The 27743-nt window shown below is 48.1% G+C and overlaps 2 protein-coding genes across 2 annotated transcripts in view; one reads left to right on the top strand and one right to left on the bottom strand.

Moving 5' to 3' along the window:
• Window positions 1–1659: 1659 nt before the first annotated feature.
• LOC146335379 (uncharacterized) overlaps window positions 1660–27743 on the bottom strand; it is an 80852-nt gene continuing 54768 nt past the window's right edge. Inside the window, exons 5-7 of the mRNA XM_084822209.1 lie at window positions 18531–18722; window positions 17931–18118; window positions 1660–1728 (exon numbers count right to left, since the gene is read on the bottom strand). The gene's annotated coding sequence lies outside the window, so the exon portion shown is untranslated. The remainder of the gene's footprint in view (window positions 1729–17930; window positions 18119–18530; window positions 18723–27743) is intronic.
• Window positions 2543–27539, top strand: P3H1 (prolyl 3-hydroxylase 1). The gene is made up of 15 exons (XM_084822198.1): window positions 2543–2678; window positions 2822–2974; window positions 5268–5457; window positions 7791–7922; window positions 11104–11243; window positions 12525–12614; window positions 14746–14798; window positions 15511–15632; window positions 15753–15880; window positions 18182–18277; window positions 18492–18642; window positions 20076–20193; window positions 23313–23388; window positions 25438–25578; window positions 26376–27539. Exons 1-15 carry the CDS (start codon window positions 2637–2639, stop codon window positions 26526–26528), a joined length of 1785 nt encoding a protein of 594 aa, XP_084678324.1. The 5' UTR covers window positions 2543–2636; the 3' UTR covers window positions 26529–27539.

The raw sequence follows: 27743 nt of genomic DNA, 5'->3' as shown, positions 1-27743 counted from the left end.
TGACTGAGACGGGGGAGAAAGGAAATACAGGAGAGGGGTTGGCGTTTCCCAAATGAGGACAGAGCAGGAGTTCGAGAGAGGCTTAGAGAAAGATAAAGGGTCTTGAGGAGGAAGAGGAAGTCAATTGATCAACAGTACAGCTAGGAGAAGTTCCTTGGTTCTCATTTGGAAAGAAGAGGTAGATTTGGATCATTCAAACTTGAAACCCTGTCCTAAACTCAGGCTTATGTTTGCCGCTTCCCCACACAGGGTGCTGCCTCATGGCAGGGGGAGGATATTTCCAGACAATTCCGCCTTTGACTTGTAACCTTTCTGTGTTGTCCTACTATTCTTTCCACTTCCTTTCTTTCCACACAAAAATCTGTCAAGGTGGAAATGGCGGAATAGCTGCACAATGGCCTTTTGCTCAGTAGCCCTAGGAATCCTATGTTGGGAAGCACCCACAATTGGATGCTGTCATGTTATGCACCATTGCAAACTCGGGGTGCACCTGCATCTGGTGGGGGCCATCAGAAAGCTACTGAGGTGCTCTGGGGGTGCTGCTGTGCCAGACCCACGGGGAAAGACCGCACTGGTGTGACATGCAAGGCCCCAAGCTGGTTTTCTTCTGAACTGAATTTTTTTCCCGCGACTTGGGAGTCTGGAAAAACGTGGCCAGGCCTAGAGCACAAAATCTGCTACTGGGAATCTGGCAAATTCAAAATGCCCGTGGCATTATCAGAAAAGCATGAGATGTTTCGTGTTATTGGAAGCAGCGCTTTAGAAGGCCTGAATTTAAAGCGGCATGGGTATTTTGTCTCCAGTTCTGCGAAGCTGATCCTGGTGGTCTTTTATGCTCCATCCATTTTCTTTCCTTCCCTTTCTTTTTTTTGCCACATGTTTGCTGCAGCCACTTAAAAGTTTTCCCCCCTCCTTCCTCGGGGCGCAAGATCAGCCCTTCCGCTCTCCTCCTTCCTTCCTTAGGAGGAGTGATGTGCCACGTAGTTCAAGGCTAAAAACTGAAGAAAAAAATAAAAAGGAGAGGAGGGGAGAGAATGCCACCAGGGTCTCAGGTTTCAGCACTGATTTTAAACCTGGAGTCAAGAAAGCAAATGTGAAATCCCCTCTCCCACTTCTCTGCAGTTGCTTTCGAAGCTTTGTCCGTTCAAGGCAGAAAGTTCCACTCCCAGCTGCTTTGGCATCTCCAGAAAGCTGCAATGCATCAGACATGGTTTTATTTACATGCCCCAGTTCTTGGCAATTGGGGGACAGTAGACAATACGTGCTGTTTCCCCTCATAAAATCATTATCCGCCAGGGTGCCAGCAGTCTTTTCCAGCAGTCCAAGCCAATTCTCACAGTGGGATAACGCTATTTCCCTTCCTTCTTAATGTGTGTTTTGATATTACAACTTATGGCTGGGATGGGATGGTGGGAGGGGCCGGGGGGCTGGTAACCATCCCTAAATTTCCCTTGTGCTTGTTTTCGTTTTACATTCTTTGCTTGCTTGGTTTGACAGCTTTTGTGCGTAACAGCCTGAGGTCTTCCCTTGTTTGAATTTCACCTCTGCCACGAACTCGCGAAGGTGGTCTTAGGCATGCTCTCTCAGCCTCTCTTATCCTCAGTCGTCGTCCCCCCCGCCCCATCTGCAATATGGGAGCAGGGGATAATATTGACTTACCTGCCTGGTTGTTGTACAGATCATAACCACATCATGCCCCGACAATGACCCCAAAGGGTCTCACAGCAGCTTAAAAGAAAACGCACACAAAACACACAAAAAACACCCAGTAAAATCAATCAATAAATTACCATCATGAGAACGTAAAATGACCCATGCTGGATCAGACCCAGGGTCCATCTAGCCCAGCCTTCTGTTCACACAGTGGGCAACCAGCTGCCCACGGGCAACTCACAAGCAGGACATGAGTGCAACAGCACCCTCCCACCTGTGTTCCCCAGCAACTGGTGTACAGAGGCATACTGCCTCTGATGCTGAAGGTAGCACAGAGCCATCAGGACTAGTAGCCACTGATAGCCTTCTCTTCCAGGAATTTGTCTAACCCACTTTTAAAGCCATCCAAACTGGTGGCCATCGCTACGCCTTGTGGGAGCAAATTCCATAGTTTGACTGTGCGCTGTGTGAAGAAGTTCTTTTATCTGTCCTGAATCTCCCACCCATCAGCTTCATGCGATGACCCTGTTGGGTTCTAGCCTTATGAGAGAGGGAGAAAAATGTCTCCCTATCCACATTCACCATGCAATTCTGTACATCTCTATCATGTCTCCCCTTTCTTGCCTTTTTCCTAGCTAAACAATCCCAACTGTTGTAACCTTCCCTTGTAGGGGAGTTGCTGCAACCCCTTGATCATTTCAGTTGTCCTTTTCTGCATTTGTTTCAACCCTACAATATCCTTTTTTAGGTGTGATGGCCAGAACTGTACTCAGTAATCCAAGTGTGGTCGCACAATCGATTTGTGTAAGGGCAGTATAATCCAGGCAGTTTTATTTTCAATACTTTTTCTAATTATGCCCAACATGGCATTTGCCTTTTTCACAGCAGCGGCACACTGGGTCAACTTTTCATCAAGCTATCCACTACGACCCCAAAATCTCATTCTTGGCTGGTCATCCCTAACTCAGATCCCATCAGCATATATGTTGCTGAATATCGGTTGCTGGGGAGCAACGGCAGAAGAGGTCTGTGTCTTTCTTGTGGTCTTCCTGGAGGCATCTGGTTGTCTCCTGGGCAAAGCAGGCTTTTGGACTAGATGGACCTTTGGCCTGATCCAGCAGGACTTGTCTTGCGTTCTCACAGCCAGTTTTTATCTTTCTTTGCTCAGATCAGCAAGCTCGACAAGGCTGTAGCAGCTGCCCATACCTTCTTCGTGGCCAATCCCAACCACATGGAGATGCGGCAGAACCTGGAGTATTACCAGATGATGGCTGGCGTCAAAGACTCGGACTTCATTGACTTGGAGGCCCAGCCTCACATGGTGAGAACATCACTGGCTCCACCACCATCACCTGCCCCCTACATTTTTTTTTTCTCACTGGGTATCCTCAGAGCTGTCTGGATCCTTGTATAGTTGTGATCACACCACAACCTGTTGCGGAATTCAGCCTCTTGAGTTCAAAATGACACCTTAAAGAGGCACGGATGTGGTCCCCAACTCTGTTTTTGCCTTGGCTGTGGGCAGATGGGAGTGGGGGGGGCTTAATCTTCTCTCCCTCCTGCTGATTCTCCCCTAGAAAAGCCACCTTTTCCCACACGACTGTATTTAATCTTTCCCTCTACCCCAGCTGGACTCAGAGACTAGAAATGGAACCAATGGAACCCATGACCTAGGGAGGCGGTGGGCTCTCCCACACTGGAGGCCTTCAAGACGAGGCTGGACAGCCATCTGTCAGGGATGCCCTGACTCGGATTCCTACATTGAGCAGGGGGTTGGACTCGATGGCCTTGTAGGCCCCTTCCAACCCTACTATTCTATGATTCTATGATGAAATAAGTATGGCTGGGTGAAAGGGGTATTTATTTAGGGAAGTATCTTCAGAGCAGATTCTCCCCTACAAATGCCCCCTCCCCACATTCACTGAACCTCATAGGAACATTGGAAGCTTCCTTCTATTGACTCAGACCATTGGTCCATCTTGCCTGGTATTGTCGACACTGACTGGCAGCAATGGCTCTCCGGGGTTTCAGGCAGGATTCTTTCCCAGCCCACCACCACCTGGAGATGCTGGGGATCGAACCTGGAGATTGAACTGCCTGCAACGCACATGCTCTACCACTGAGCTACTGTCAAGATTTCCTCCCCGTTTCACAGTCAACATCACCCAGACAACGCCAGGGAAACTCAAAGTTTCAAGCTATTACGGCTTTATTATGCTAAAGACTAGCTTTTCTCCAATGCAGATTCAAGGAAGCCCTCAGACTGTCCCAGGCTCTGAACAGCTAATCTGAGATCTCTGTTAGAGGAGATGATCTGCAGGTAGTGAAGTTGCCGACAGTTTGCCCGTGGACACCGACGGTCAAACTCGCCTCGTAGTGACGTCCCTCCCTTAGGGCGACTCCCTTCTATGTTGGCTTCTAAGAGTGGCTATCCTGGTGGAGCGTCTGAGCCCTGTCCCTAACTCCTCCCACTTCGACTTGTGAGGCACTCTAGCGTCTCTCAAGTTGCGCCCCTCTTCCTCCTCCTCCTCCTCAGAAACTTGAGTTCTCACATTGGAGGGGGCCCAGGCAACTCGGCCTGGGCCATCTGTATGTCAAGGCCTTGGGAAAATTCTCTCTCAACGCCTGGGGGCTCTGGGGGAGGTTGCTCCCCTGTTCTCTGATCTAGCTGTTCCAACTCTGATTGGGAATCGGAGTTGTCAGAAATCTCAAGGGACTTGGACCTGTCCCTGACAGCTACAGCCCTTCCCCTTCAGCCGCTCTCCAAACCTGAGCATGGCAACCTGTGTTTGCTGAGGTAGAGGGGCTGTTCACACAACATGCTAACCCACACTCAGTATTTTGAGTGTGGGTTGTTTTGAACCATGGGTTGTTTGCTGAACCAAGGGGTAATGTGTTGTCTGAGTGCAACCAGGGTGGCTTGTTAACCACCCTGAACAAACTAGCAACAAACCATGGGTTCTCAAGGTGGCTTGTTTGATCAAATAAGCCACACTGCATGGTTAACAAGCCACCCTGCAGATGATAGAAAAATGTACAGGCCTGGATAATTTTTGTTGTTGTTTGTTTATGGATCTCTGCTGGCACCAAAAAAAAAAAAAAGACTTGGCACCAAGTGCATGTCCTGGTGGGGCAAGTTCCACAAGGGAAGGGGCCACCACTGAAAAGGCCCTTGCTGAAGTCGTCAACCATGCCACCTCAGAATCGGAGAACCAAAGCTCAGTTGCACAACCTTCTAAACCGTGCAAATCAACTTGCAAAAATTCTGCTTCGTTTTGCATATCCTGCTGCTTGTGGGGAGGCGCAAAGAGCTCTGCAGGGCACTCAAGCGTCTCCCCCACCCCAACCCACCCCTGTGACCACTGGAAATTTGTTCCTGTCCCCCTGTGGCTTCTGAGATTGCTGTACAGCTGTATGTGTGAAGGCCTCCATGCTGCAGGTGTTTGCACTGTATGCACGGACACCTATGGGGAGAGCTTCGCTACGATGCGACATTGCATTGGTGGGCTACTGAGCACAGCCCTGTTCCCGGTGGTGAGTTTCGCCACTTTTCATAACGACTGAATAAGGTTCCTCTTGCCAGTTATGAATGCTCTCCGTGTTCTCTTTTGCAGCAAGAATTCCATCTGGGCGTGAGTTACTACACCGAGGAAAAGCCCGAGGCGGCCATCTTACATCTGGAGAAGGCACTGGAAGGATACTGGGTAGCCGACACCGAATGCCGAGCCCTTTGCGAGGGGCCATATGATTATGAAGGCTACAACTACCTGGAGTACAACGCCGACCTTTTCCAAGCTATTGTTGGTGAGTTCCACACAATGGAGGCAGGATTTGGCGTCGTCTGGATGCCATGAACAAACCCAGTTCCAAAAGGCGGCTCCGAAGCACCAGAGGGCGCATCCAGCAGCTGCCTGTGATCTCTTTGTTGCTGGACTTAAGAGCATAAGAATTGCCAAAGGTCATCTTTGGTGGGAATGTTCTCCAGTGCAGGAGTTTTGGAACACGTTTGCTGATTAGTGTCAGGAATTGCTTCATGTTAGACCACTGGTAACTCCTAAAGCAACACTGCTTCATCTTTTGAAGCTAATCATCCTGGATTCCTGCATAAAAACCTTCTTAAGCAATTGTATGCAGCTGCAAAGTCATGTATAGCAGGGGTCCCCAACCCCCAGGCCACGGACTGGTACCAGTCCGTGGCCTGTTAGCAACCGGGCTGCAGGGGTGTGCAAAACCCCCTCACCTTGGGTCCGCCGGGGGGGGGGTGATCCATCCCCCACCCCTGGAATCCTTACCGGCCCCGGCCGGCTCCGCTCTGCCGCGAGTCCATGGAGCTGCCAGCTGGCTCTGGCCGCAGGCGGACTTCCGGCCACTGGGACACAAATGGCGTCCGCATAGCGGACGCCGTTTGCATCCCTGTTCTTCAAATAATAGGCTACGTAAATCTTTACATAGCCGATTAACAGGGATGCAAATGGCGTCTGCTATGCTATTTGTGTCCCAGGGGCCGGAAGTCCACCAGCAGAAACCCCCCCCATCCTGGTCCATGGAAAAATTGTCTTCTACGGGACCAGTCCCTGGCACCAAAAAGGTAGGGGACTGCTGATGTATAGCATGCAAGTGAAAGTCCCCAAAGCAACGAACTAAAGAGCAGTGGATTAATAAAATGTAGTGTGCATGCATTAAACTTAGCAACTGCAGCGAGCAAGGCATCCAGACTTGAAGGATGATATCATGGCACCCTGGTTTCCATTCATTTCCGATGCTGAGGTGTTCCAAACTTTTGATAAAGTTCCAACAAAATCCACTTGTGCATGCTCCTTTTATATATTGTAGAACTCATATTTTTACTTTCATTAGATATTGCGCTCCTACTTAGGTCATTTTATTGTAGATGTTCCGTAAGCATGTCTGTTACAGACTAAGATTTATAATTAGTGGATTCTTTTGTTTCTTTAGTGTTTTTGATTAATTATGATGTACGTTCTTCTTTCTGCTGCCTTTATTTTGTTACCCATATTTCAAAATAAAACAAAATTTCATGGAAAAAAAAGAATTGCCACAGGTCAGTCTAAGCAAACGTTCCATTTCTCACAGTGTCCGAGCAGATGTTTCCAGGACAACCACAACCATCAAGGCCGTCACCTTCTCCCTCTGCTGTGGTGTCTGGGCAGCTGGCATTCAGACATGGCCACTGAAAGCTGGGGAGCCCCTACCAGTCAGTGTTGACAGCACTGGGCAAGACAGTCCAATGGCTGGACTCGGTAGAAGGCAGCTTCAGAGGCCGAGCTTCATATACCTGCTCTTGAACAGCCTCCCCAGAGAGGTTCACCTGCTGCCTTCTTTTCAGGCTTTTCAGTGCCAAGTAGAATCATAGAATAGTAGGGTTGGAAGGGGCCTATAAGACCATCGAGTCCACCCCCTGCTCGGTACAGGAATCCAGGTCAAGCATCCCTGACAGATGGCTGTCCAGCCTCGTCTTGAATGACTCCAGTGTGGGAGAGCCCCCACCTCCCTAGGGAATGGGTTCCATTGTCGTATTGCTCTAACAGTCAGGACATTTTTTTCCTGATGTTCAGCCGGGATCTGGCTTCCTGTCACTTGAGCCCATGATTCTGTGTCCTGCACTCTGGGATGATCGAGAAGAGATCCTGGCCTTCCTCTCTGTGACAACCTTTCAAGGACTTGAGGAGCGCTATCCTATCTCCCCTCGGTCTTATCTTCTCAAGGCTAAACATGCCCAGTTCTTTCAGTCTCTCCTCATAGGGCTTTGTTTCCAGTCCCCTGATCATCTTCATTAGTAAAGCCCTTTTCATTCACTCAGGCTTTTTAAACAATCCTTGGGCTTTCCTTGTTTTTATTATCATTTTTAATCTGACCCGCTAATTGTTTTATGCTGTCTTGATTGGAAGGAAAGGGGCTTTTTTATGCCATTGATTGTTTTTGTATTTTTATCGCATATTTTTTTGCCAATCTGTGAGCCACCCAAAGCATATTTGTTGATGGGCAGCCATATAAATGTGACTGATGGATCGATTTTCCTGCCTTGAACAGGAGATGGGAGTAGATGACTTCCAAGTACCCAGGTCTGTAATTCTTTGAGACTAAAACCCTGGCTGTTTGCTCCCCCTTTTTTGCAGATCATTACGCGCAAGTGTTGAGCTGTAAGCAAGGCTGTGCCATGGAGCTCGCTTCTCAGGCTGGCCGTGACAAGCCCATCGAGGACTTCCTTCCATCCCATTTCAACTACCTTCAGTTTGCATACTACAACAGTAAGTTGGGGGCGGGGTGGGATGGGGAAGGGAGGGGGTAACGCAGGGGTGCAGAACCTTTTTCATTCCGAGGGCCAAATTCCAGTTTGGAGAAACGTTTGGGCAAAAGGGGTAGAGTTTTACCAAAACTACTGGCATCATTTAGCTTAAAGCACTCGTTGCCAGTACGTAAGCCTCAGGAGAGGTATTTCAACCTTTTAGAATGGAGAAAAAACTGCACCAATGCCAGGAAACCACTGAATGATGAGAGGCTGGGGAAAGGCCAAAGGAAGGATGTGGGGCCATCTGGGGACCCTGGGAGGGACGGATTGGGATCTGGAGCTCAAGATTTTGCAGCTATGGGGTAGAGGTTGAAGCTGTTTTGTTGTGCTCCCTTTGCTGGTTTGGAAGCACTCCAGAGCGAAGGAGGCTTTGCTTTCCCAGACTTGCATGCACAGGAAAGAGCTCAGTGCAAAGTCAGGTTCGCTGTGGTTCCAAGTTGTATGCCCGGGCTGTGGGCTGCTAAGGTTTGGAGGTGCCGAGATAAGGATAAGCCAGATCCAGGTTTACTTACAAGGAGACTTTAATGAGTACTTACAGCACCCAGGCGTACCCAGTGGTTGGATCAGACAGCTTCTCTGGAGATTCAGAAGTTGTAGTGAGACTGGAAAGGAAATGTGGATTTCCAGTGTGGTGTAGTGGTTTGAGTGTTGGACCGGGAGCTGGGAGGTCCGGGTTCTAATCCCCTCTCGGCCATGGGTGCTCACTGGGAGACTTTGGGCCAGTCACAGACTTTCAGCCCAACCTACCTCACAGGGTTGTTGTTGTGAGGATGAAATGGAGAGGAGGAAGATTACGTACACCACCTTGGGTTCCTTAAGGAGGAAAAAAGGCGGGATATAAATGTAATTAACTATAGTAATAATGTGGATTGGATGCTTTTGGCCTGTGTTTCAGTGGGGACGTTTTGGCTTTGTATGTGTGACCCACCTCCTCACCACTTTGGCTAACGTGAGATTGGCGGCCACACGCAAGGGTATCTTTCCTTTGCCGCCCCTCAGTTGTAGAACATCCTGCCGGTTGAAATGTGCCAGCTGACCTCGTTGGAAGGTTTTTAAGCAGGCATTAAAGATGCTGTTATTCCAGCAGGCCTTCCCTTTTGAGAATTCTCATTCCTTTTGCTGACTTTTGTATACTGTTTTTAAGCTGTGTTGTTTTTATTGATCGGTTTTTTTAAAAAAATCTTGTAGTTCAAAGTTGTTTTTAGATATATGTTTGTGTACATTGGCTGTGTGCTCTTATGTAAATGGTTTATAAACTTTGTATCCTGTATTTTAATGTTTTAACTTCTGTAAACTGCCCAGAGAGCTTCGGCTGTGGGGCAGTATAGAAATAATAATGATGAAGATGACGACGACGACAGCAGCAGCAATGGTTAGGCATTGCACCGTGAAAATCCCATGTGTTTAATTTAATTTCATAGAGTCATAGAATAGCAGGGTTGGAAGGGGCCTACAAGACCATCGAGTCCAGCCCCCTCGCAATGCAGGAATCCAAGTCAGAGCATCCCTGACAGATGGCTGTCCAGCCTCGTCTTGGATGCCTCCAGTGTGGGAGAGCCCACCACCTCCCTAGGGAATCGGTTCCATTGTTGTATTGCTCTAATGGTCAGGAAGTTTTTCTTGTTGTTCAGCCAGAATCTAGCTTCCTGTCACTTGAGCCCATTCTTCCATGTCCTGCCCTCTGGGATGATTGAGAAGAGATGCTGGCCTTCCCCTCTGTGACAGCCTTTCAAGTACTTGAAGAGCGCTATCCTATCTCCCCTCAGTCTTCTCTTTTCAAGGCTCAACATGCCCAGTTCTTTCAGTCTCTCTTCACAGGGCTTTGTTTCCAGTCCCCTGATCATCTTCGTTGCCCTCCTCTGAACCGTTTCCAGTTTGCTTGCATCCTTCTTGAAGTGTGGTGCCCAGAACTGGACACAGTACTCCAGATGAGGCCTAACCAGTGCTGAGTAGAGGGGAACTAGTACTTCCCGGGATTTGGAAGCGATGCTTCTATTAATGCAGCCCAAAATAGCATTTGCCTTTTTTTGCAGCCACATCACTGCCTTTCCTCCGTCATGAACCACAAGGCAGTGCCCGTGGAGTTCCTGAGCAGTCTCCCATCCAGACACTGACCAGACCCAAAGCTGCTTCGCTTCAGCAAGCTGGCCACGCCATATGCTCTCAGACCATTCTGTGTCGTGTTGTTTGCAGCTGTTTTCACCAGATGGCACCCTTTCCCTCCACCTGTGCCAGGAATAATAAAGATAATTTTTTTTCCCCCAGAGCTCTTTGGGAGGGTTTCAGTTACTCTTTTTTTATTTATTTAGACAGGGACAAGATCCATGCCTAAGCATTCAGCAAAGGTTGTTGTATGTGGCAGTGCGATGGTGGTGGTGGTGGTGGAGGAGGAGGAGAAGGAGAAGGTATTAGACTTAGCAAAGTCATGGAGGATAGGTTGATAGCTATTAGCCGTGATGGCTAAATAGAACCTCCATGTGATTCAAGCTAAGGAAGTGATGCAATTGCGGATCCTGATAAACAGCTAGCATGGTTGGTTCAGTTCTTTTCAAAACATCTGCATAGGAGAGAGGTTCCCCTTTATCAAATAAATAAAAAAAATCTGTACACTTTTGCTGCCAACCAAGCAAAAAAATATTGGCGATTGTTATGTGCTGCAAATTCTGGATAAAGCGACACTGACATTAATGGAGACAGATCATGAGCCAGGTTTTTCTGCCAGTGTTCCCAAGTACGTATAGTGTCTCTAATCTCTGGATGCGCGAAGGTGCACTTAGGTCTGCCACAACGTCTGACCCATATCAAGGCAGATATGGTGAACCTTATTTCAAGATAAAATAGAGTTATCATGATAAATAGAACCTCCATTTCAGAAGCAGTCTATCTCTGCACACCAGATGCTGGAGACGGGCAGCAGGGACAGGCCTGTGCCTTCCTGCCCTGCTTGTGGGCCTTCCAGAGGCACCTGGCTGACCACAGTTGGCAACAGGATACTGGGTTAGATGCACCTTTGATCTGATCCATTTAGGCTCCACCTGTTGAGCCAGGAACATTTGTATGGCCCTTTTTGACTGCTTCTGCTTTCCATATGTGGTATGAATTTGGAGAATTAGCCCGACTGGCTCTTCTCCCATTTGCAGGTGGCAACTACGAGAAGGCCATTGAGTGCGCCAAAACCTATTTGCTGTTTTTCCCTAATGACGAAGTGATGAATCAGAACCTGGCCTACTACACGGTAGTGCTTGGGGAGAACCTGGCCATGCCCATCCGCCCCAGAGAGGTGAGTGTCTGATCTTCTGCATTTCCTCCTCAGCTAGCACCAGAATTTTGTCTGTCCCATTAACAAGAGGGCCTGTGCCCACCTTGGATCGGAAGGAGGCAGCTGGGAACAGACCTGTAAGTCCTGGATGCTGTTGTGTGTTCTTCTAATCTGATAGGGCAGTGGTCTCTAAAGTGGGGTACACACACCCAGGGGGTGTGCAAGACGATCCACTAGGGTGCACGAGCCGCTGATAATTGAACAGCCTCCTGCCGCCCTGACGAGCTGCCATTGTGTGCAATGGTGGCAGCAGGAGGGGACAGGAGCCGAGAGGGAAGCTCCAGGGCATTTCTCTCTCGGCTCTAGTCCTATCCTGCCTCCGCCGCAGCCATTGAGAGCAACCAGGGCAGCTGCCATCCTGCCGAAGGAGAGCAGGGAGGAGATTAACCCTTCCCACTCTCCTTTGGCAGAAGGAAGCCAAGAAGAAAGCACGTGCTGTGACAGCCATTAAAACCAAGCATCGAAATAAACTGAACTTAGAACCAGACCTTCGACTCGCTGTATCACAGTGTTAAGCCAAGATTTCCAGAAATAATGAAGCATATTCAAGCCCAGTGCTTTCACTAAAAATATTAATATTTTTCTTATTTATTAATATTATTTCATTAATATTAATGTTAATTAAAATTATTAATTAATATTCTTATTTATTAATGTTATTAATTATTAATTCATATTCTTAATTAATATTAATATTTTTCTTAGTGCGACCAAAGGTTTCTTGTACCATTAATTAAAAAAAAAATGTTTCTTTCATCTTGCTCTCATCCTTTCTTAATTTCAATTTCTATTTTTTGTGTATGTTTTATAATGTGCATGATATATTTAGTACAGTAGTATAAATAAATAAATATATAATATTTATAAATAAATATACATGTATTGGGGGTGCGTGCTCACAAAAAATTTACTGATAAGGGTGCGTGATCAAGAACATTTGGAGACCACTGTAACAACCAATTTTGTTGTTTCCTGTTTGTACTTCCTTTCGTTATCAGTATGAAAGACAACATTTGTGTAATTATTCATGGGTTTAAATTTACATTCATTTTACTATATGTTCATTTTTGTGTGCGTATTTCTTTCTTTTACTGGGCTTTGTTCTGCGTGTCACTCTGACATAGCCATGCTAGGATTCCCCCCCTGTCTACTTCTGATGTTGCTGTGTGCTTTTCTGGCTAATTGATGAGTCGCTTTTGACCTGTTTGCTCTGACGTCTGGCATCTTTTTCTACCTGCCCAGAATGTCCAGGTTTACCGGCGGCGGAGCCTGGTGGAGAAGGAACTGCTTTTTTTCGCCTATGACACCTTTGGGATCCCCTTTGTGGACCCGGTAAGCAAAGGCTCCTGCAAGCCTGTGCAGGACATTGAGCCCCTTGCCCTGTTAAGGAAACGTCAGGTGAGGTCTTGTTGAGGGGAGCCAGCGGGGACAGGTTGCCATTAAAAAGCAGGGCCCTGCCCCAAGGAGTTTACAATATGGCTAGTGGATTAAAACAACAGAGGGAGGAGACAGAATTGGCGGGCTGCATCTCACTGAAATGAGGTGATTCTGAAGCTCAACTAATGCAGTATATTACTTAGGCTCCATTTATCAATTTATGGGCAGTATGCTATAGTACCTATGTGCCACCAGGAGCGATTGCGAGCGCAGTGGGGACTTACCGCTTCATAAAACAAGCCGACACAAGTGGAAGTTCTCATTTCCAGAACGGGGCAGGACGATGCAGCTCGCAAAAGGGAGCTCTGTTGACCTGTCCCGATCCAGAAACGAGCGCTCCTGCTCATTCCGGGGCTTGCTTTATGACGCGCAAAATCACCTTTGCGCAAGCAGTTGCTCCCCCTGGCGTAATACGGTCAGCAGGAGTGCAGCAGCCCAGTTGGATACCGCCTATCTATTTTTTATTTTTTAATTCATAGATTTTTGCTGTAGTTTACTTATGATTTAATCAACTTCCTTGCAAATTGTGTTTAGATTGAAAGGTGGGATGTAAATAACTTACTCTAAGGAGTTGAGGGTGGCAAACATCGTTTTCTCCCCGCTCTCACATTTCATCTGCATAGCAACCTAGCGAGGTAGCTAAGGTAGGTTAGGCAGAGAGAGAGAGAGAGAGAGAGTGTGTGTGTAAGTGTGTCTGGCCCACAGTCACCCACTGAGCGTCATGGCTGAATTGGAATTTGAACTCAGGTCTCCCCAGTCCTAGGCCAACGCTTGAACCAGTACACCACCCTGGCCTCAAAATTAATTTTAGGTCATGCATTGTGACTAAGGGGTTGAGCCAAAAGCCTCATGGAAATTTGGGGCCGTGATCTGTTCTGCCTACACTGTGGTGTGGGCTTAGCACTGCTGGTGATGCCTAGGTTATAGGGTTCCTTTATGGATTGGGTTTTTCAGCAAGGTCAGGTTTCAGGAGTGGGAATAGAACAGCACCATGGGAAACTCTCAATGGGGCTGGATCTGGAAGCTGGACAGGCTTGTATGTATGTTGCTCCAACAAGAATCAGAGCAAGACTGAGCCTTAAATGAGAGTTTAGGCACAGTTAGGCCGATTGTCTCTTGTAGGGGCCTGGCCTGTTTTAGGAATTTCAGGCTGTGACAATGTAGGAGTGGCTGTGGCACACTAGTATCCTGAAAGCCTGAGTCCTCAGAGTCTGAGGACAGTAGTGCAACCTCCTCTGGATTTAGGGGAGCCGACCCCCAGGGTCTGTTGGGAGCGCCCGTGCTGCCTTCTGAGATCCTCAGGTAGCCAGAATCAACACGCAGACAGAAGGGCTCTTTTCCAAGGCTTTATTTCCATTCAACCTAATGACGCTTACAGATGCTAATTGCCTGAGACTAAGTGGAAAACTCAAACGAGCAGCCTACCAGGGTATTCTGAGCGGTAGGATGTCAGTTGTTCTCCATTTGGAAAAAAGCACGGCAACTCTCTGAACTTAAGGAGTAGGAGGGGAGAGACCCCCCCCTTCCCCGTGGGGCATCGGGGCGCAGCTGTTGTTGCACCAATCAGGCTGAACACCTCCTCTCAGCGCCCGCAACCTCTCGCTTGTCTCTGCGCCTCGCGTCTAGAAGCTCAAGTTGTCCCTTCCTCTCCCTGCCAGGGTCACTGTCGCTCCCAGGAATGTGAGCGGGGGGGCCTCTCCCTCCAGCTGCGCCTCTGAAAAGCGAGCAGGTTCCTCTCCCATGGATTGTGTCTCTTCCTGAGAATCAGAGCTGCTTTGGGACTCCATGGGCTCAGATCCAACCCTGAAAGGGTCTTTCTAGAGAGCTGGGTCCTGGGGAGATAGAAGTCTCCTGATGCCTTTCCATGACCAAGTCCTCTCCCATTAACTCTGGAACCTCTGAGGATGAGAGTTCAGGGTCCTGGTTCATGAGAGGCTGGGACTGGTTTTTGCAGTGAAGGACTACGTACGTTTTTAGAGAACCCCTTTACCTTACCTCCTTTTCTTCCCTCTCCCTTGTTTTTAAGGACACATGGACCCCGGAAGAGGTGATCCCAAAGAGGCTGAGGGAGAAACAGAAGTGAGAGCTCTTTTGAATTTCCTTTCTTTGTGTCTGGCTTGGCTGTTCATCCTGGCTGCCTTTCAGCTTCCACCCAACTTTGATCACTGGGGTATTTTGGCTGTGTGTGTGTGTGTGTGTTTGTTTTACTTAGAGTGGCTCATCTGTGACCTCGCACGACTGGGGCAGGTGAGATCAGATCAAGATCAAAATGGCCAATGCTTGGATGAGGTCCAGCTGCAAGGAACATGCTGATGACATCCAGCGACCCTACCGTAGATCCTATCTGCCTTCTGTCCATCCTTTCTGTAAATCCCTGTTAAAGTGTCCTGTGAAATTGTAGCTGTTCTTAAAGAGGCCTTTATTGTCATAAAGCTATCAGAGGCCTCTTGTCTCTTGGTGTAAACCAAGGGCCCCTCTGTCTCTTGGTGCAAACTCCTGGTTACTTATCATGTTGGCCAAATCAGAAGCTCACACTGCTCTTGCATTTGGTGGATGTCTGACAGTTGCAAACCCTGCCGAGCTGTTTGCTTTGTCATCTTTTCTCGGAGAGCATTCAGATGCATAAGGGCGCCTTCTGATCATCGGGGGGCCGTCCCAGAACTCTGCTCTTGGCCGAGCAAAGGCTTGAACCTGGCTGACTTGCATGCGTGCTCCTGAGAGTTCTCCCCATGCCCATTTTGTTGTCGCCATACGTGGTGGACCGACCCCGTTGTCTCTGCGTCCCCTCCAGGGTGGAGCGTGAGACAGCAGCACGCATCACGGAAGAGATCGGCAACCTCATGAAGGAGATAAAGACCCTGGTGGAGGAGAAAACCAAGGAGTCCTCAGACATGAGCAAATTTGTTCGGGAAGGTGAGGAGGTAGTCCAGATGGCCCTGGGGGTAATGGGAAGGGGACTGCTCTGTTGTGGATCCTGCCCACGCATCCTGCAACTCTGTGGTTGCTCTTTGGTCCCCCCCCCCCCCGCCACAGGAGGCCCCTTGGTGTATGACGGGCTCAGCATCGCCATGAACTCTAAACTGTTGAACGGCACCCAGCGCGTGGTGGTAGATGGCGTCCTCTCCAAGGAGGAGTGTGGGGCCCTGCAGAGGCTAACCAACGTGAGTAACAGCCTGCCGGCCCGTCTAGAGAGCTTCAGCTATTGGGCGGTATAGAAATTAAATAAATAAATAAAATAGTACAGCGCCACTGATACATTGGCTGAGGACAGCTCTCTGGGGTCTCCGCCTTGGGTCGTTCTCAGCTCTGCTGCCTTCATTATTGTTGTTGTTTTATTAATTCCATTGCTGTACTGCCCCATAGCCGAAGCTCTCTGGGTGGTTTACAGAAGAGATGCTCAGGGATGGAATCTAAGGCCTTGTTCCCTGTTTTCGGTGACTGAGCTCTGCCTGCTTTTCAACCCCATACCAGCACCCATGCTCATGCGACATGACGTCATAGGAAACCACATCTTCCCGTTATGAGGATGCGCCATAACAAGCCTTCGGCTCCCACTTTCGCTTTCTTGGCACGCAAAGGGGGAGGGGAGTTTAAAGCTTCCATTTCTGGTTTGGAACACACCACCGTTTCTCGGTGTAGTTATAACAAACCAGGTTCTGAAACCGCAGTTTGATCCTGGATTTTTGTAACCCGTTTGTGGCGGTTCGAGCAAACCAGTTTCCCACATTCGGGCACGACGGAGAAATGCTTTCAACTGCCTTCCTCATAAATGAAAGAGGAGGGATGGGGGAGGGGAGAGCTTGTGTGGCCATCAAGGCACGCTTTCTTCATGGGAAATCATGGTTTCCCCTTACGTCTGAACTGGGCCATAAAATTGCCTCTTTGTTTTGAGGCGCAAAGGCAGGAATTAATGGGGCTCAGCCCATAGGCTGGGGGGTTGTGGCCCCTCAGTTGGACTAGAACCTCTCTCATCCCTGACCATTAGCCATGCTGGCTGATGGGAGTTGGAGTGCAGCAACGTTACTCTTCGTGACACGATTCCAAGGGAGCAGCTGACAACTTCGAACGTTGCCTAAGTTCAATAATGGCCTGAAGGACAGTGAACAAGCTGAGATTGAATCCAGAACAGACAGAGGAACTGGGATTTAACCTGTTCTGGATGGGATCCCGCTTTCCCTGAAAGATCCAGTTAGCAGCTTGAGAGTACTCCTGCATCCTAGGCTGTTCTTGGATTTTCCGGTGGAGAGGTGGCAAGGAGTGTGTCGCTCCTGAGTCAGTCTGAGCTGGCCACAGTTATCCAAGCCTTGGTTACATCATGGCTAGACGATTTCAGTGCACTCTACATGAGCCTGCTCTCAAAGAGCTTCCGGGAGCTCCGAGTGATGCAAAATGCGGCAGTTAGGTGCCCGGTGTCAGGATCACATCTCCCCGATACTGAAAGATCTGCACTGATTGCCAGTTGTTTCCTGGGCTCACTTCAAGGTGTATTTATTTATTTATTGCATTTATACCCCACCTTTTTTCCTCTTGCAAGGAACCCAAGGCGGCTTACATTATGCTCCTCCTCTCCCTTTTATCCTCACAACAACAACCCTGTGAGGTAGGTTGGGCTGAGACTCTGTGACTGGCCCGAAGTCGCCCAGTGAGCTTCCATGGCCGAGTGGGGACTAGAACCCGGATCTCCCAGCTCCCAGTCCAACACTCTCGCCACTACGCCGCACTGGCTCTTACTTATTTACTTTATTTCATTTCTATACTGCCCAATAGCCAAAGCTGTCTGGGCGGTTCACAAAAATTAAAACCACAAAGCACAGCATAAAACAATATATGAAAGCTTAAAACCACAATATAACAGTACCACCAGAATAAAACCTAGCAGCAATGCAGAGATTTAAAATGCAGATTTAAAACACCAGAGCTAAAAGGCTAGGAAGCTAAAATGATAAAATACTGGGAGAATAAAAAGGTGCCGGAAGGAGTACAACATAGGTAGGTGCCAGGAAAACGTCCCTAGGGAGCTCATGCCACAGCCAGGGTGCCACAGCAGAAAAGGCTCTCCTCTTGGTAGCCACCCACCTCATTTCCTTTGGCAGGGGCTCATGGAGAAGGGCCGCTGAGGGTGATCTTAGGGTCCGGTGTTGGTTTTAACCTTTAAAGCTCTAAACAGCTTAGGGCCTGCCCATCTGAGGGACCACCTGTCCCGGTACGAACCTGCTCGGTTACTGAGATCAGCAGGAGAGAAGGCCCTTTTGAAGACACTCTTGCTTGCACAGGCCTGTTTGTTGGGCACGCAGGAAATGGTCTCCTAGGGTGGAGCTTTTTTCCTCTTGCAAGGAACCCAAGGCGGCTTACATTATCCTCCTCCGCAAAAGTGCTGTTTGCGGTCCGTCCCCCGCCCCCTGCCAAACAAAACAAAGATTGGAATATAAAATTGTATTTTATGTACACCTTTTTTTCCCCAGGCAGCCGCCTCTGCTGGGGATGGTTATCGTGGGAAGACTTCCCCACACACGCCCAGCGAGACCTTTTACGGTGTGACTGTCTACAAAGCCCTCAAAGTAAGCCTCTGAATGAGTGAAGAGATGGGGTCAGGTTTCTAGATGGGCGGGAGAATCCAGGAGTAGGGATGTGGGCAAGGAAGGGTGCAAATGTCCGTTTTTCACCACACTGATGAGCTTCAATGCCAGTTTCTCAATGTGGGGAGGGGAGCCCCCACCTGCAGTTGGGGGGGCGGCTGGTGACGATCTCCCCAAGCACTTCTTGCCTTTGCAGCTGGGACAGGAAGGCAAAGTGCCTATGTACAGTGCATACCTCTATTACAACGTGACTGAGAAGATCCGGCGCGTGATGGAGTCCTATTTCCGCCTGGACATGCCGCTGTATTTCTCCTACTCCCACCTGGTATGCCGTACCGCTATAGAAGGCAAGTGGCATGTCTGCTTGGCATGTTTGCACACTCTCTGTGCCACATGAGTTTCTCTGGGATGTTTCACATTGCCAGGACTGAAACGACAGATCTGAATCATAGCTGGCATTTTATATTTGCAAAAAAAGGCAAATGCTCTTTTGGGCCGCATTAATGGAGGTATGGCTTCCAAACCCCGGGAAGTACTAGTTCCCCTCTACTCAGCACTGGTTAGGCCTCCTCTGGAGTACAGTTCTGGGCACCTCACTTGAAGAAGGATGTGGACTAGCTGGAGAGGGTTCAGAGGAGGGCAGCGAAGATGATCAGGGGACTGGAAACAAAGCCCTATGAGGAGAGACTGAAAGAACTGGGCATGTTTAGCCTTGAGAACAGAAGACGGAGGGGAGATAGGATAGCGCTCTTCAAGTACCTGAAAGGTTGTCACAGAGAGAAAGGCCAGGATCTCTTCTCCATCATCCCAGAGGGCAGGACACGGAATAATGGGCTCAACCGGTTGAACAGGAAAAACTTCCTGACTGCTAGAGCAGTATGACAACGGAACCAACTACCAGGGAGGTGGTGGGCTCTCCCGCACTGGAGGCATTCAAGATTAAGGTGTTCAGCAACCTGTCAGGGATGCTCTGACTTGGATTCCTGCATTGAGCAGGACTCGATGGTCTTGTAGGCCCCTTCCAATCCTACTATTCTATGATTCTATGGTTTCCAAAGGGAGAAATTTCCTCTGTCCTAGGAACCCTCACCCCAATCATTAGAAGTCCTACTGATCCGTACTACGATCTCGCCAAGTGTTATTTTCAAGCTTAGAATGGGGACTAGAAACCTGCAGGGCCTTTTTTTTTTTTTTATGAGATCCTTTAAAAAAAATTATTTCCTCATTGAACATGAAAACACAACTGACACCAAGCATGAAATAACCTACCAACAATGACCCGCATATTTTGACACAGATATATAAACCGTAGGGCTAAACCTCCTCTTGAAGTTCTATCAATCTAGATTTAGCTAGGGAGTATTACTTGGGTCTTTCCAAATGGTTACATGTGACTGTGGAGGTGTCAACCCACCATCACCCTGGTCGGCTAAAGAAATCCGGCGTTGTGGGCATGTATAAAAGTCATTGTCATTTGCATCATTATACATGGCCCTTAGCTCTTTGGTTAATTTTCCTAGGAAGGCAATATCCCAAAGTCTGCTTTCCCAGCTTTCAGTTGGCGGTCCGCTTGTAGATTTCCAGACTGACACGATTTCCATTCTTGCTGCAGTCCAGAAGGATGCTAGTAAATCCTTCTGCAGTAGATGCTTGTTGTCCCCCTCAAAGAGGGACAGTAAGAGAACTTTAAGGGGCTGCTCTGCAAAATGCGATGGCAGAGGCATGGCAGGGTACCTGTGGTGTTACGACATCTAAATGATTCTGCCTGTCTCCTGCACAGATAAACAGGAGGACCGGACAGATCCTAGCCATCCCGTGCACGTGGACAACTGCATCTTGAATGCAGAGGCCCTGGTGTGTGTCAAGGAGCCACCAGCCTACACGTTTCGGGACTACAGGTAAATGTCTGCAGGAGAAGCAGGAAGAAGCTCTCTTCCCCACCAGGTCTGGCAACAGCCGGGCACTGCGGTGTCTGTGACCGTGTGAGGCCTTCTGGGCCCTGCATGTCTCAGTCCTTCTTGAGAGTCAACACCCCCTGGCTTGTTCTTTTAAGCCAGGGGTGAAGACCCTCAGCACGAGTGCCAACAGGGACCAGAAAAAGCAGCTGTTAACCTGGAAACCAAAGTCAAAAAAGAAACAGCTGCACCAGTTGAATTCCCAACGCGTTTCGACACTTGGTCTTTATCAAGGGAACTGAAGAATACAAAATATAAAATGCATGATAAGTGATATATGACGTACACCAAAACACTTAAAACACATTTTTACATGTTTTCCAAAAAATTCTTGAATAACATGTATTGACTAATTAACGTCTTCAAAACGTGCTAAACTATCCTAAAAAAATAATGTTAAAATTCCCTCTGTATAAATACATAAGTTTTATAATCTGACAAATGTTTAAAAAACATAACAAATTATATATATATATATATATATATATATATATATATATATTATATGCACGCGCGCGCACACACACACACACACACACACACTAGGCATTTGAAATACCAATGTACACGTTTTCCAACAAAATCTCTTCAACAAAAATGTTTGACACGCTTTGCAGTTTTTAACTAGTCATTTTAGGGTATCCAGAGATTTTGCTGAACACATGTAAATTTGGATTTTAAATGCCGTGTGTGTGTATTATAAACTTGCGTATTTATATATACAGAATTTTAACATTGTTTTTAGGAGAGTTTAGCATGTTTTGAAGCTTTTGATTGGTCAATGCATATTATTCAAGAATTCTTTTGGAAACACGTAAAAATGTATGTTAAGTGTTTTGGTGTACATTATATATCACGTATGTATTCTATATTTTGTATGTTTCAGCTCCCTTGATAAAGACCAAGTGTCGAAACGCGTTGGGAATTCAATTGGTGCAGCTGTTTCTTTTTTGACTTTGGTGAAGAATCTTGGGCCTGGAGGCCAAATCCAGCCCTCTCAGGGTCCCTTTCCAGTCCTCCAAGGTTCCCCAGATGCCCACGCCCCCGTTTTGTGATACTACCCCCTTTCCCCAATAGCAAGTCATCTTGTGGGGTTTTGTGCAGGTTTTCTCCTCCATTCGAAAAGGTTGAAGTGCCTCTCCGAAAGCTGTGTTACTAGCAGAAGCAGCGTTGGTCACCCAGTGTGATGACCTATGCTGGAAGAGAGACAGGGGGAGTGTGACCCTGTTTATTCTCCTTGATTTTGCTGCGTCTTTCGATACCACTGACCATGGTATTCTTCTGGGGTGATTGTCTGAGTTGGGAGTGGGAGGCACTGCACGGCAACGGTTCCACTCCTACTTGGAGGGTCGGCTCCAGAAAGTGGTGCTTGGGGAACGTTGCTTGGCCCCATGGATTCTCCAGTAGGGGGTTCCACAGGGGCCGGTTTTGTCCCCCGTGCTATTTGACACCTACATGGAACAGTTGAGTAGTGTCGTCAGGAGTTTTGGAGTGCGCGGCCATCAGTATGCTGATGACACGCAGCTCTGTTTCTCCTTTTCATCCTCATCAGGTGACGCTGTGGTTGTGCTAAATCGGTGCCTGGCTGCAACAATGGACTGGATGAGGGCTAATAAACTGAAACTCACTCCAGACAAGACTGAGATGTTGGTAGTATGTGGTTCTTCTGACCGGATAGAGGGTGTTCAAACTGTTCTGGATGGGGTTGCACTCCCCCTGAAAGAGCAGGTCCGTCGCTTGGGCATTCTCCTGGAGTCAAAGCTGGCACCTGAGCCTGAGGTGGCCTCAGTGGCAGAGAGGGCCTTCTACCAGCTTTGGCTGGTGGCCCAGCTACGCCCCTATCTGGACAGGGATAAGCTGGCTTCAGTCGTCTATGCTCTGGTAACCTACACGTTCTATTATTGCAATGTGCTCTATGTGGGGCTGCCTTTGAAGACGGTCCAGAAACTGAAACTTGTGTAAAATGTGCTGGCCAGATGGATAACAGGGACAAGAAAGTCTGAACATATAGCACCAATTCCGGCTTGCTTGCACTAACAGCCTGTTTGTTTCTGCGCCTGATTCAAGGTGCTGGTTTCGGCCTATAAAGCCTTACATGGTTCAGGACCTCAATACCAGGTGGAGCACCACGCCCAGTGTGAACCTACGCCCGGCATCTGAGGCCCTTCACTAGGTTCCTCCTCCAAGGGAGTCTTGAACCTACGCCCGGCATCTGAGGCCCTTCACTAGGTTCCTCCTCCAAGGGAGTCTTGAAGGCTGGCAACAAGGGAGAGGGCCTTCTTGGTGGTTGCCCCTGAATTGTGGAATGATCTCGCCACCGAGGGCTACCTGGCGCCAACATTGTCATCTTTTTGGCAGCAGGTTAAGACTTTCCTCTACTCCCCAGCATTTGATGGCACATGACTTTTTCCCCCTAATACTTTTTATTCTACTTTTATCTTTATAAATGAACCAAAGAACACCAACAACATAATCATCTTCTACAGTTTCCATCATTACAGTATTCTTAAGAGGACCCATCAATAATGAAATAGAAAGAAAAAGAGAGAGAGAAGGAAAGGAGAGAATATAAAAAGGAGAGAGAAGGACAAAGGGGAAAGAAACAGAAAAAAAGAAGAAACACAAAAACAGAGGAAACCAAAGCAAAATATAAACAAAAGCTTACGTAACAAACTGAAATTTAAACTATATTACACATAAATTTCAAATACCACTCTACTTACAAATTATACCTATAATGCTACCAATCTTACAAATCAATACAGCATAAGTAAACAATTTCAATTTTTTTTTTTTAATGTCAGTTGTTTTATCAGATTCCAGTACCTTGTAACATTTTTTTAGCCCTTTTAAATTGTTTTTAAATGTTGTATGTTGAAGTTTTTCTATTATGCGTTCGTTATGTTTTATTTTGGAGTTGTCGTTTTTGTAGACTGCCCAGAGAGCTTTAGCTCTCGGGCAGTATAGAAATGGACTTCATCGTAATGTGTAGTTTAGCTCTCAATCTCTCAGCAGAAAGAGGCGAATTAAATGAGGGCTGTCATCTCTTTATCTGCCTCTAGCGCCATCCTCTATTTAAATGGAGATTTTGAAGGAGGAGCCTTTTACTTCACGGAGCTGGACGCCACGACAATGACGGTGAGTTTACTTATGATTATTTATAGTATTTCTAGGCCACCTTTTAGAGTACAAAACCCTCTCGACGTGGCTCACCAGATCAAAATAATATAACAACAGACATCAGAAAGAATAAAAGCCAGTGTCAAAAATAAAATGGACAACTTACCCAAAATAACCCCCCAAAACGCTGCACAATTTGCAGTCAAAACCATCATCGGTCTCATTAAAGAAATACAGCTCAGGAGAGCTCCGGGCTATGTTGGCCACTATGGCCAGAATTCTCACCCATCTGAACCGGCAAAATTCAACCTGCCTGCATTGTAGAAAAGCGAGATGTCAGTCCCACCACAGCACCGCAAACATGGTTGAATACACCGATTCAGACTGAGCACATAAGACCAATTCTGGCCCGCTTGCATTGGCTGCCTGTATGCTTCCGAGCCCAATTCAAGGTGCTGGTTTTAACCTATAAAGCCGTACATAAAGGTCGGGACCGCAATACCTGGTGGACCACCTCTCCTGACCTCAACGTACCCAGATACTACGATCAACATCTGGGGCCTTCCTCCCAGTGCCTCCTCCAAGGGAGGCTCAGAAAGTGGCAACAAGGGAGAGGGCCTTCTCAGTGGTGTCCCCCCCCCAATGAAATTAGCTCCCCGCTGAGGCCATCTTTTCGGTACCAGGTTAAGACTGCCCTCTACTCCCAGGCATTTAATGGCATATGATGGGTCATTTATGTCTGCTGTCCTGAAAAACTGTTTAGTGAAAATGTTTTTTGCTGTTTAGATTATTTTAAATTGTGTATGGGAGTACCAGACCACCTTACCTGTCTCCTGAGAAACCTGTACGAGGGTCAAGAAGCAACAGTAAGAACCAGACATGGAACAACCGAGTGGTTCAAAATTGGGAAAGGAGTACGACAAGGCTGCATATTGTCACCCTGCTTATTTAACTTATATGCAGAGTACATCATGAGAAATGCCGGGTTGGATGAATCAGAGGTCGGAATTAAGATTGCTGGGAGAATTATCAACAACCTCCGATATGCAGACGATACCACCCTAATGGCAGAAAGCGAAGAGGATCTCAAGAGCCTCTTGTTGAGGGTGAAAGAGGAGAGTGCAAAAGCTGGTTTGAAACTCAACATTAAAAAAACGAAGATCATGGCATCTGGCCCCATCACTTCCTGGCATATAGAAGGGGAAGAAATGGAAGCAGTGACAGATTTTACTTTCTTGGGCTCCAAGATCACCGCAGACGGTGACTATAGCCATGAAATTAAAAGACGCTTGCTCCTGGGGAGGAAAGCTATGGCAAACCTAGACAGCATAGTAAGAAGCAGAGACATCACCTTGCCGACAAAGGTCCGTCTAATCAAAGCTATGGTTTTCCCAGTAGTAATGTATGGCTGTGAGAGCTGGACTATAAGGAAGGCTGAGCGCCGAAGAATTGATGCCTTCGAACTGTGGTGCTGGAGAAGACTCTTACGAGTCCCCTGGACTGCAAGGAGGTCCAGTCAGTCAATCCTAAAGGAAATCAACCCTGAGTGCTCATTGGAAGGACAGATACTGAAGCTGAAGCTCCAATATTTTGGCCACCTAATGCGAAGAGAAAACTCTCTGGAAAAGACCCTGATGCTGGGAAAGACTGAAGGCAAAAGGAGAAGGGGACGGCAAGGATGAGATGGCTAGATAGCATCACCGATGCAATGAATATGAACTTGAGCACGCTCCGGGAGAGAGCGCAGGACAGGGAGGCCTGGCGTGCTATGGTCCATGGGGTCACGAAGAGTCGGACACGACTGAACGACTGAACAACAACAATGTTAAAAAAATAGACTATGGGTTTTTTTCTGAAATATTGTATTTTGTAATGTTGTATTTTTTTAATGAATTGTTGTGAACCGCCCAGAGAGCTTCAGTTATGGGGCAGTATAGAATTAAAATTGAATGATGATGATGTAGTTTCACCCTTGCTAGCAGACAAAAACAAAATGGAGAGAGCGCTGAAGGGCGCTGCCCAGCAGTTCAGTCGCTCCTGCTCTGATCCCCTGTGTCTTGTCTCCAGGCCGAAGTGCAGCCCCAGTGTGGTCGGGCCGTGGGTTTCTCCTCGGGCTCAGAAAACCCACATGGTGTAAAAGCTGTGACCAAGGGCCAGCGCTGTGCCATTGCCTTGTGGTTCACCCTGGACCCCCGCCACAGCGAACGGGTGAGTTCGACTGGTGCTGCTGTACCACACCACTCCTTTTTTCTTGCCCTCTTACCTCTTTTCTCCTCCTTCCCCATGCCCAGAGCAATCTGAACCAAGAAAAAACAAAGGGGCTGTGTTTTACTTGAGGGGCTGCAAGTGACTAGTCCTCGGTTTTCCTGCCTGCACCAATTAAAAGCATGACCTCCCGCTCTCTCTTTCTCAATCAGATCTCTGACTTGGATTCCTGCATTCTGACACTCCTGCACTGCACTGAGCAGGGGGTTGGTCTTGATGGTGTTATAGGCCCCTTCCAACCCTATGATTCACACCTTTATTGTTTGTCCTGCATCTCTGTGGTGAAATGGAAAGCAGCCTTTGACTTAGCTGCCGCCCGTCTGGCCTGGTAGTGGATTCAGGTGTATTCCTTTACTATAGGTAATATTTGCACCCCTCCAGACACATTAGAAGTACCACCACATCTGAACGACCAGGATAGGAGGCTAAAATTAGCTGAATCAGTTTTGCTCTACCCTCCTGACCCCAACATTAGTCTTTCGTGTTACGAGAGAGAACTTTTTCTCCCTCTGTACTTTCTCTACATCATGCATAAATACTTGCCCTTTCTTCTAAACTTAAAAAGGATCAAGTCTTCTAGCCTTTCCTCATAGGGGACTTACTCCAGCCCCCTGAGAATTCTGGTTGCCCTTCCCTACACCTATTCCAGCTCGGCTATTTTATTATTTCTTTATTTATTACATTTTTAGACTGCCCAATAGCCTGGCCCCTAACCAACGCTCTTTCCCCATCCTCCGCAGGAAAGGGTCCAGGCTGACGACCTGGTGCGGATGCTGTTCAACACAGAGGAAGCGGAGCTGCCTCCGGATCGGGCCCCAGCGGCAGACGAGCCTGCGCCAGGCCCGGCAGAAGCACCAGGACAGGGCAGCTCTTTAGGGAAAGATGAACTCTAAACACCGCCCGCCCGCCCCCTTTGAACAGCGAGAACTTGGGGGCACTGAAAAATAGAGAGTAGCCTGTGGATTGGGGCCTTTCTCCAGCGAGCAAGGAAGACTGATGGTCACTAGTTCCTCAGCACCAGTGTGTAGCATTCCCCAGGTGGCTCTCGGCCAACAGGACATGGGGAGGGGGGGACACTTCCAATTACCTTCTCTCTCCCTCTCCCCTTCCCCACCCTCAGAAGTTCTGTTTCTCAGAGGGCAGAAGCCCTCGCCTGTCGGCAGGCCACGCCACTGACCTCAGTTCCATTTTTTAATTATTCCTAGGAATAGCCCTTAGTTTGATACAGCGAAGCCTTCAAGCAAGCTAGAACAGCGGTCAGCGTTGGACACGTGCCCCATCTGAGCATAACCGCACCTAGTGGTACCCCTAGGTGCAGCCCCTGCCATGGGGCAGCCCTATTTCCCCTTGAGGGAGTACTCCCCCCCCCCCCCAGCAGCAGGGAAGGCACGTAACTGTGTCCCTCGGCCTGCTAATGCCCCTGGCTTCAAACTGTATGGACTGCCCAGGTTTGGACCGGTTAGGGAAGTCTGCCGCTATTGGCTGATGAAGTGACATGGTGACATTTAAATGAATTAACATTAACGAATGCACGTTAAAAGCAAATGAACCCCGAGGCGCGCTCCACTAGGGTCCCCTTAGTATGCATGCCAGGTTTTAGGCGTCAGTCAGCTGCCAGAAGGCATACGGAGAGCCACTTTGGGGGTAGCAAGTAAAGCATTGCACTTTGGTCCTGGGAGACCTGAGTTCAAATCCCAGCTTGGCCAAGCAGCTCACTGGGAGGCCATGGGCCAGTCACTGTCTCACAGCCTAACCTACCTCACTGTGTTGTGAGGACAGTAGGGAGTAACCCAAGGAATGTTGCCCTGAGGCGCGGTGGGATACAAATGTGCCAAATAAATTAAGACGGGTGCTGCTTTCCTGCCCCTGAACAGCAATTGCTGAATAAAATCTTCTTTTTAAATACATATATTTCCTTTTTCAGACAAATATGAGATACGCTGTGGGTAAGCTGAAGAATCAGAAGTTGGCTGTTTTAGTTCTGCCAAGGAGGCTGTGGCAGTTATCTCTTGTTTACCTACCATCACCAGATGGTGATGACAGACGACTTCTGACTGGGGCCGTAGCATTTGGGTGTCATGGCTCGCAGGCCTCAGTGGACCTTGTCC

The sequence above is a fragment of the Heloderma suspectum genome, chromosome 15 (genome assembly GCF_057233095.1).
Source record: "Heloderma suspectum isolate Gila_16-S chromosome 15, 16-S_ref, whole genome shotgun sequence".
Taxonomy (NCBI): domain Eukaryota; kingdom Metazoa; phylum Chordata; class Lepidosauria; order Squamata; family Helodermatidae; genus Heloderma; species Heloderma suspectum.
This window is presented reverse-complemented; position numbering and strand designations above follow the sequence as displayed.

Excerpts from the sequence above, each read along its gene's own strand:
- P3H1 (XM_084822198.1), top strand. The coding sequence starts at position 2,637 with ATGTTGCTGAATATCGGTTGCTGGGGAGCAACGGCAGAAGAG. Across the intron at positions 14,799-15,510 it reads AGGCTGAGGGAGAAACAGAA|GGTGGAGCGTGAGACAGCAG; the intron begins GTGAGAGCTCTT and ends CGTCCCCTCCAG. Across the intron at positions 25,579-26,375 it reads ACCCCCGCCACAGCGAACGG|GAAAGGGTCCAGGCTGACGA; the intron begins GTGAGTTCGACT and ends CATCCTCCGCAG.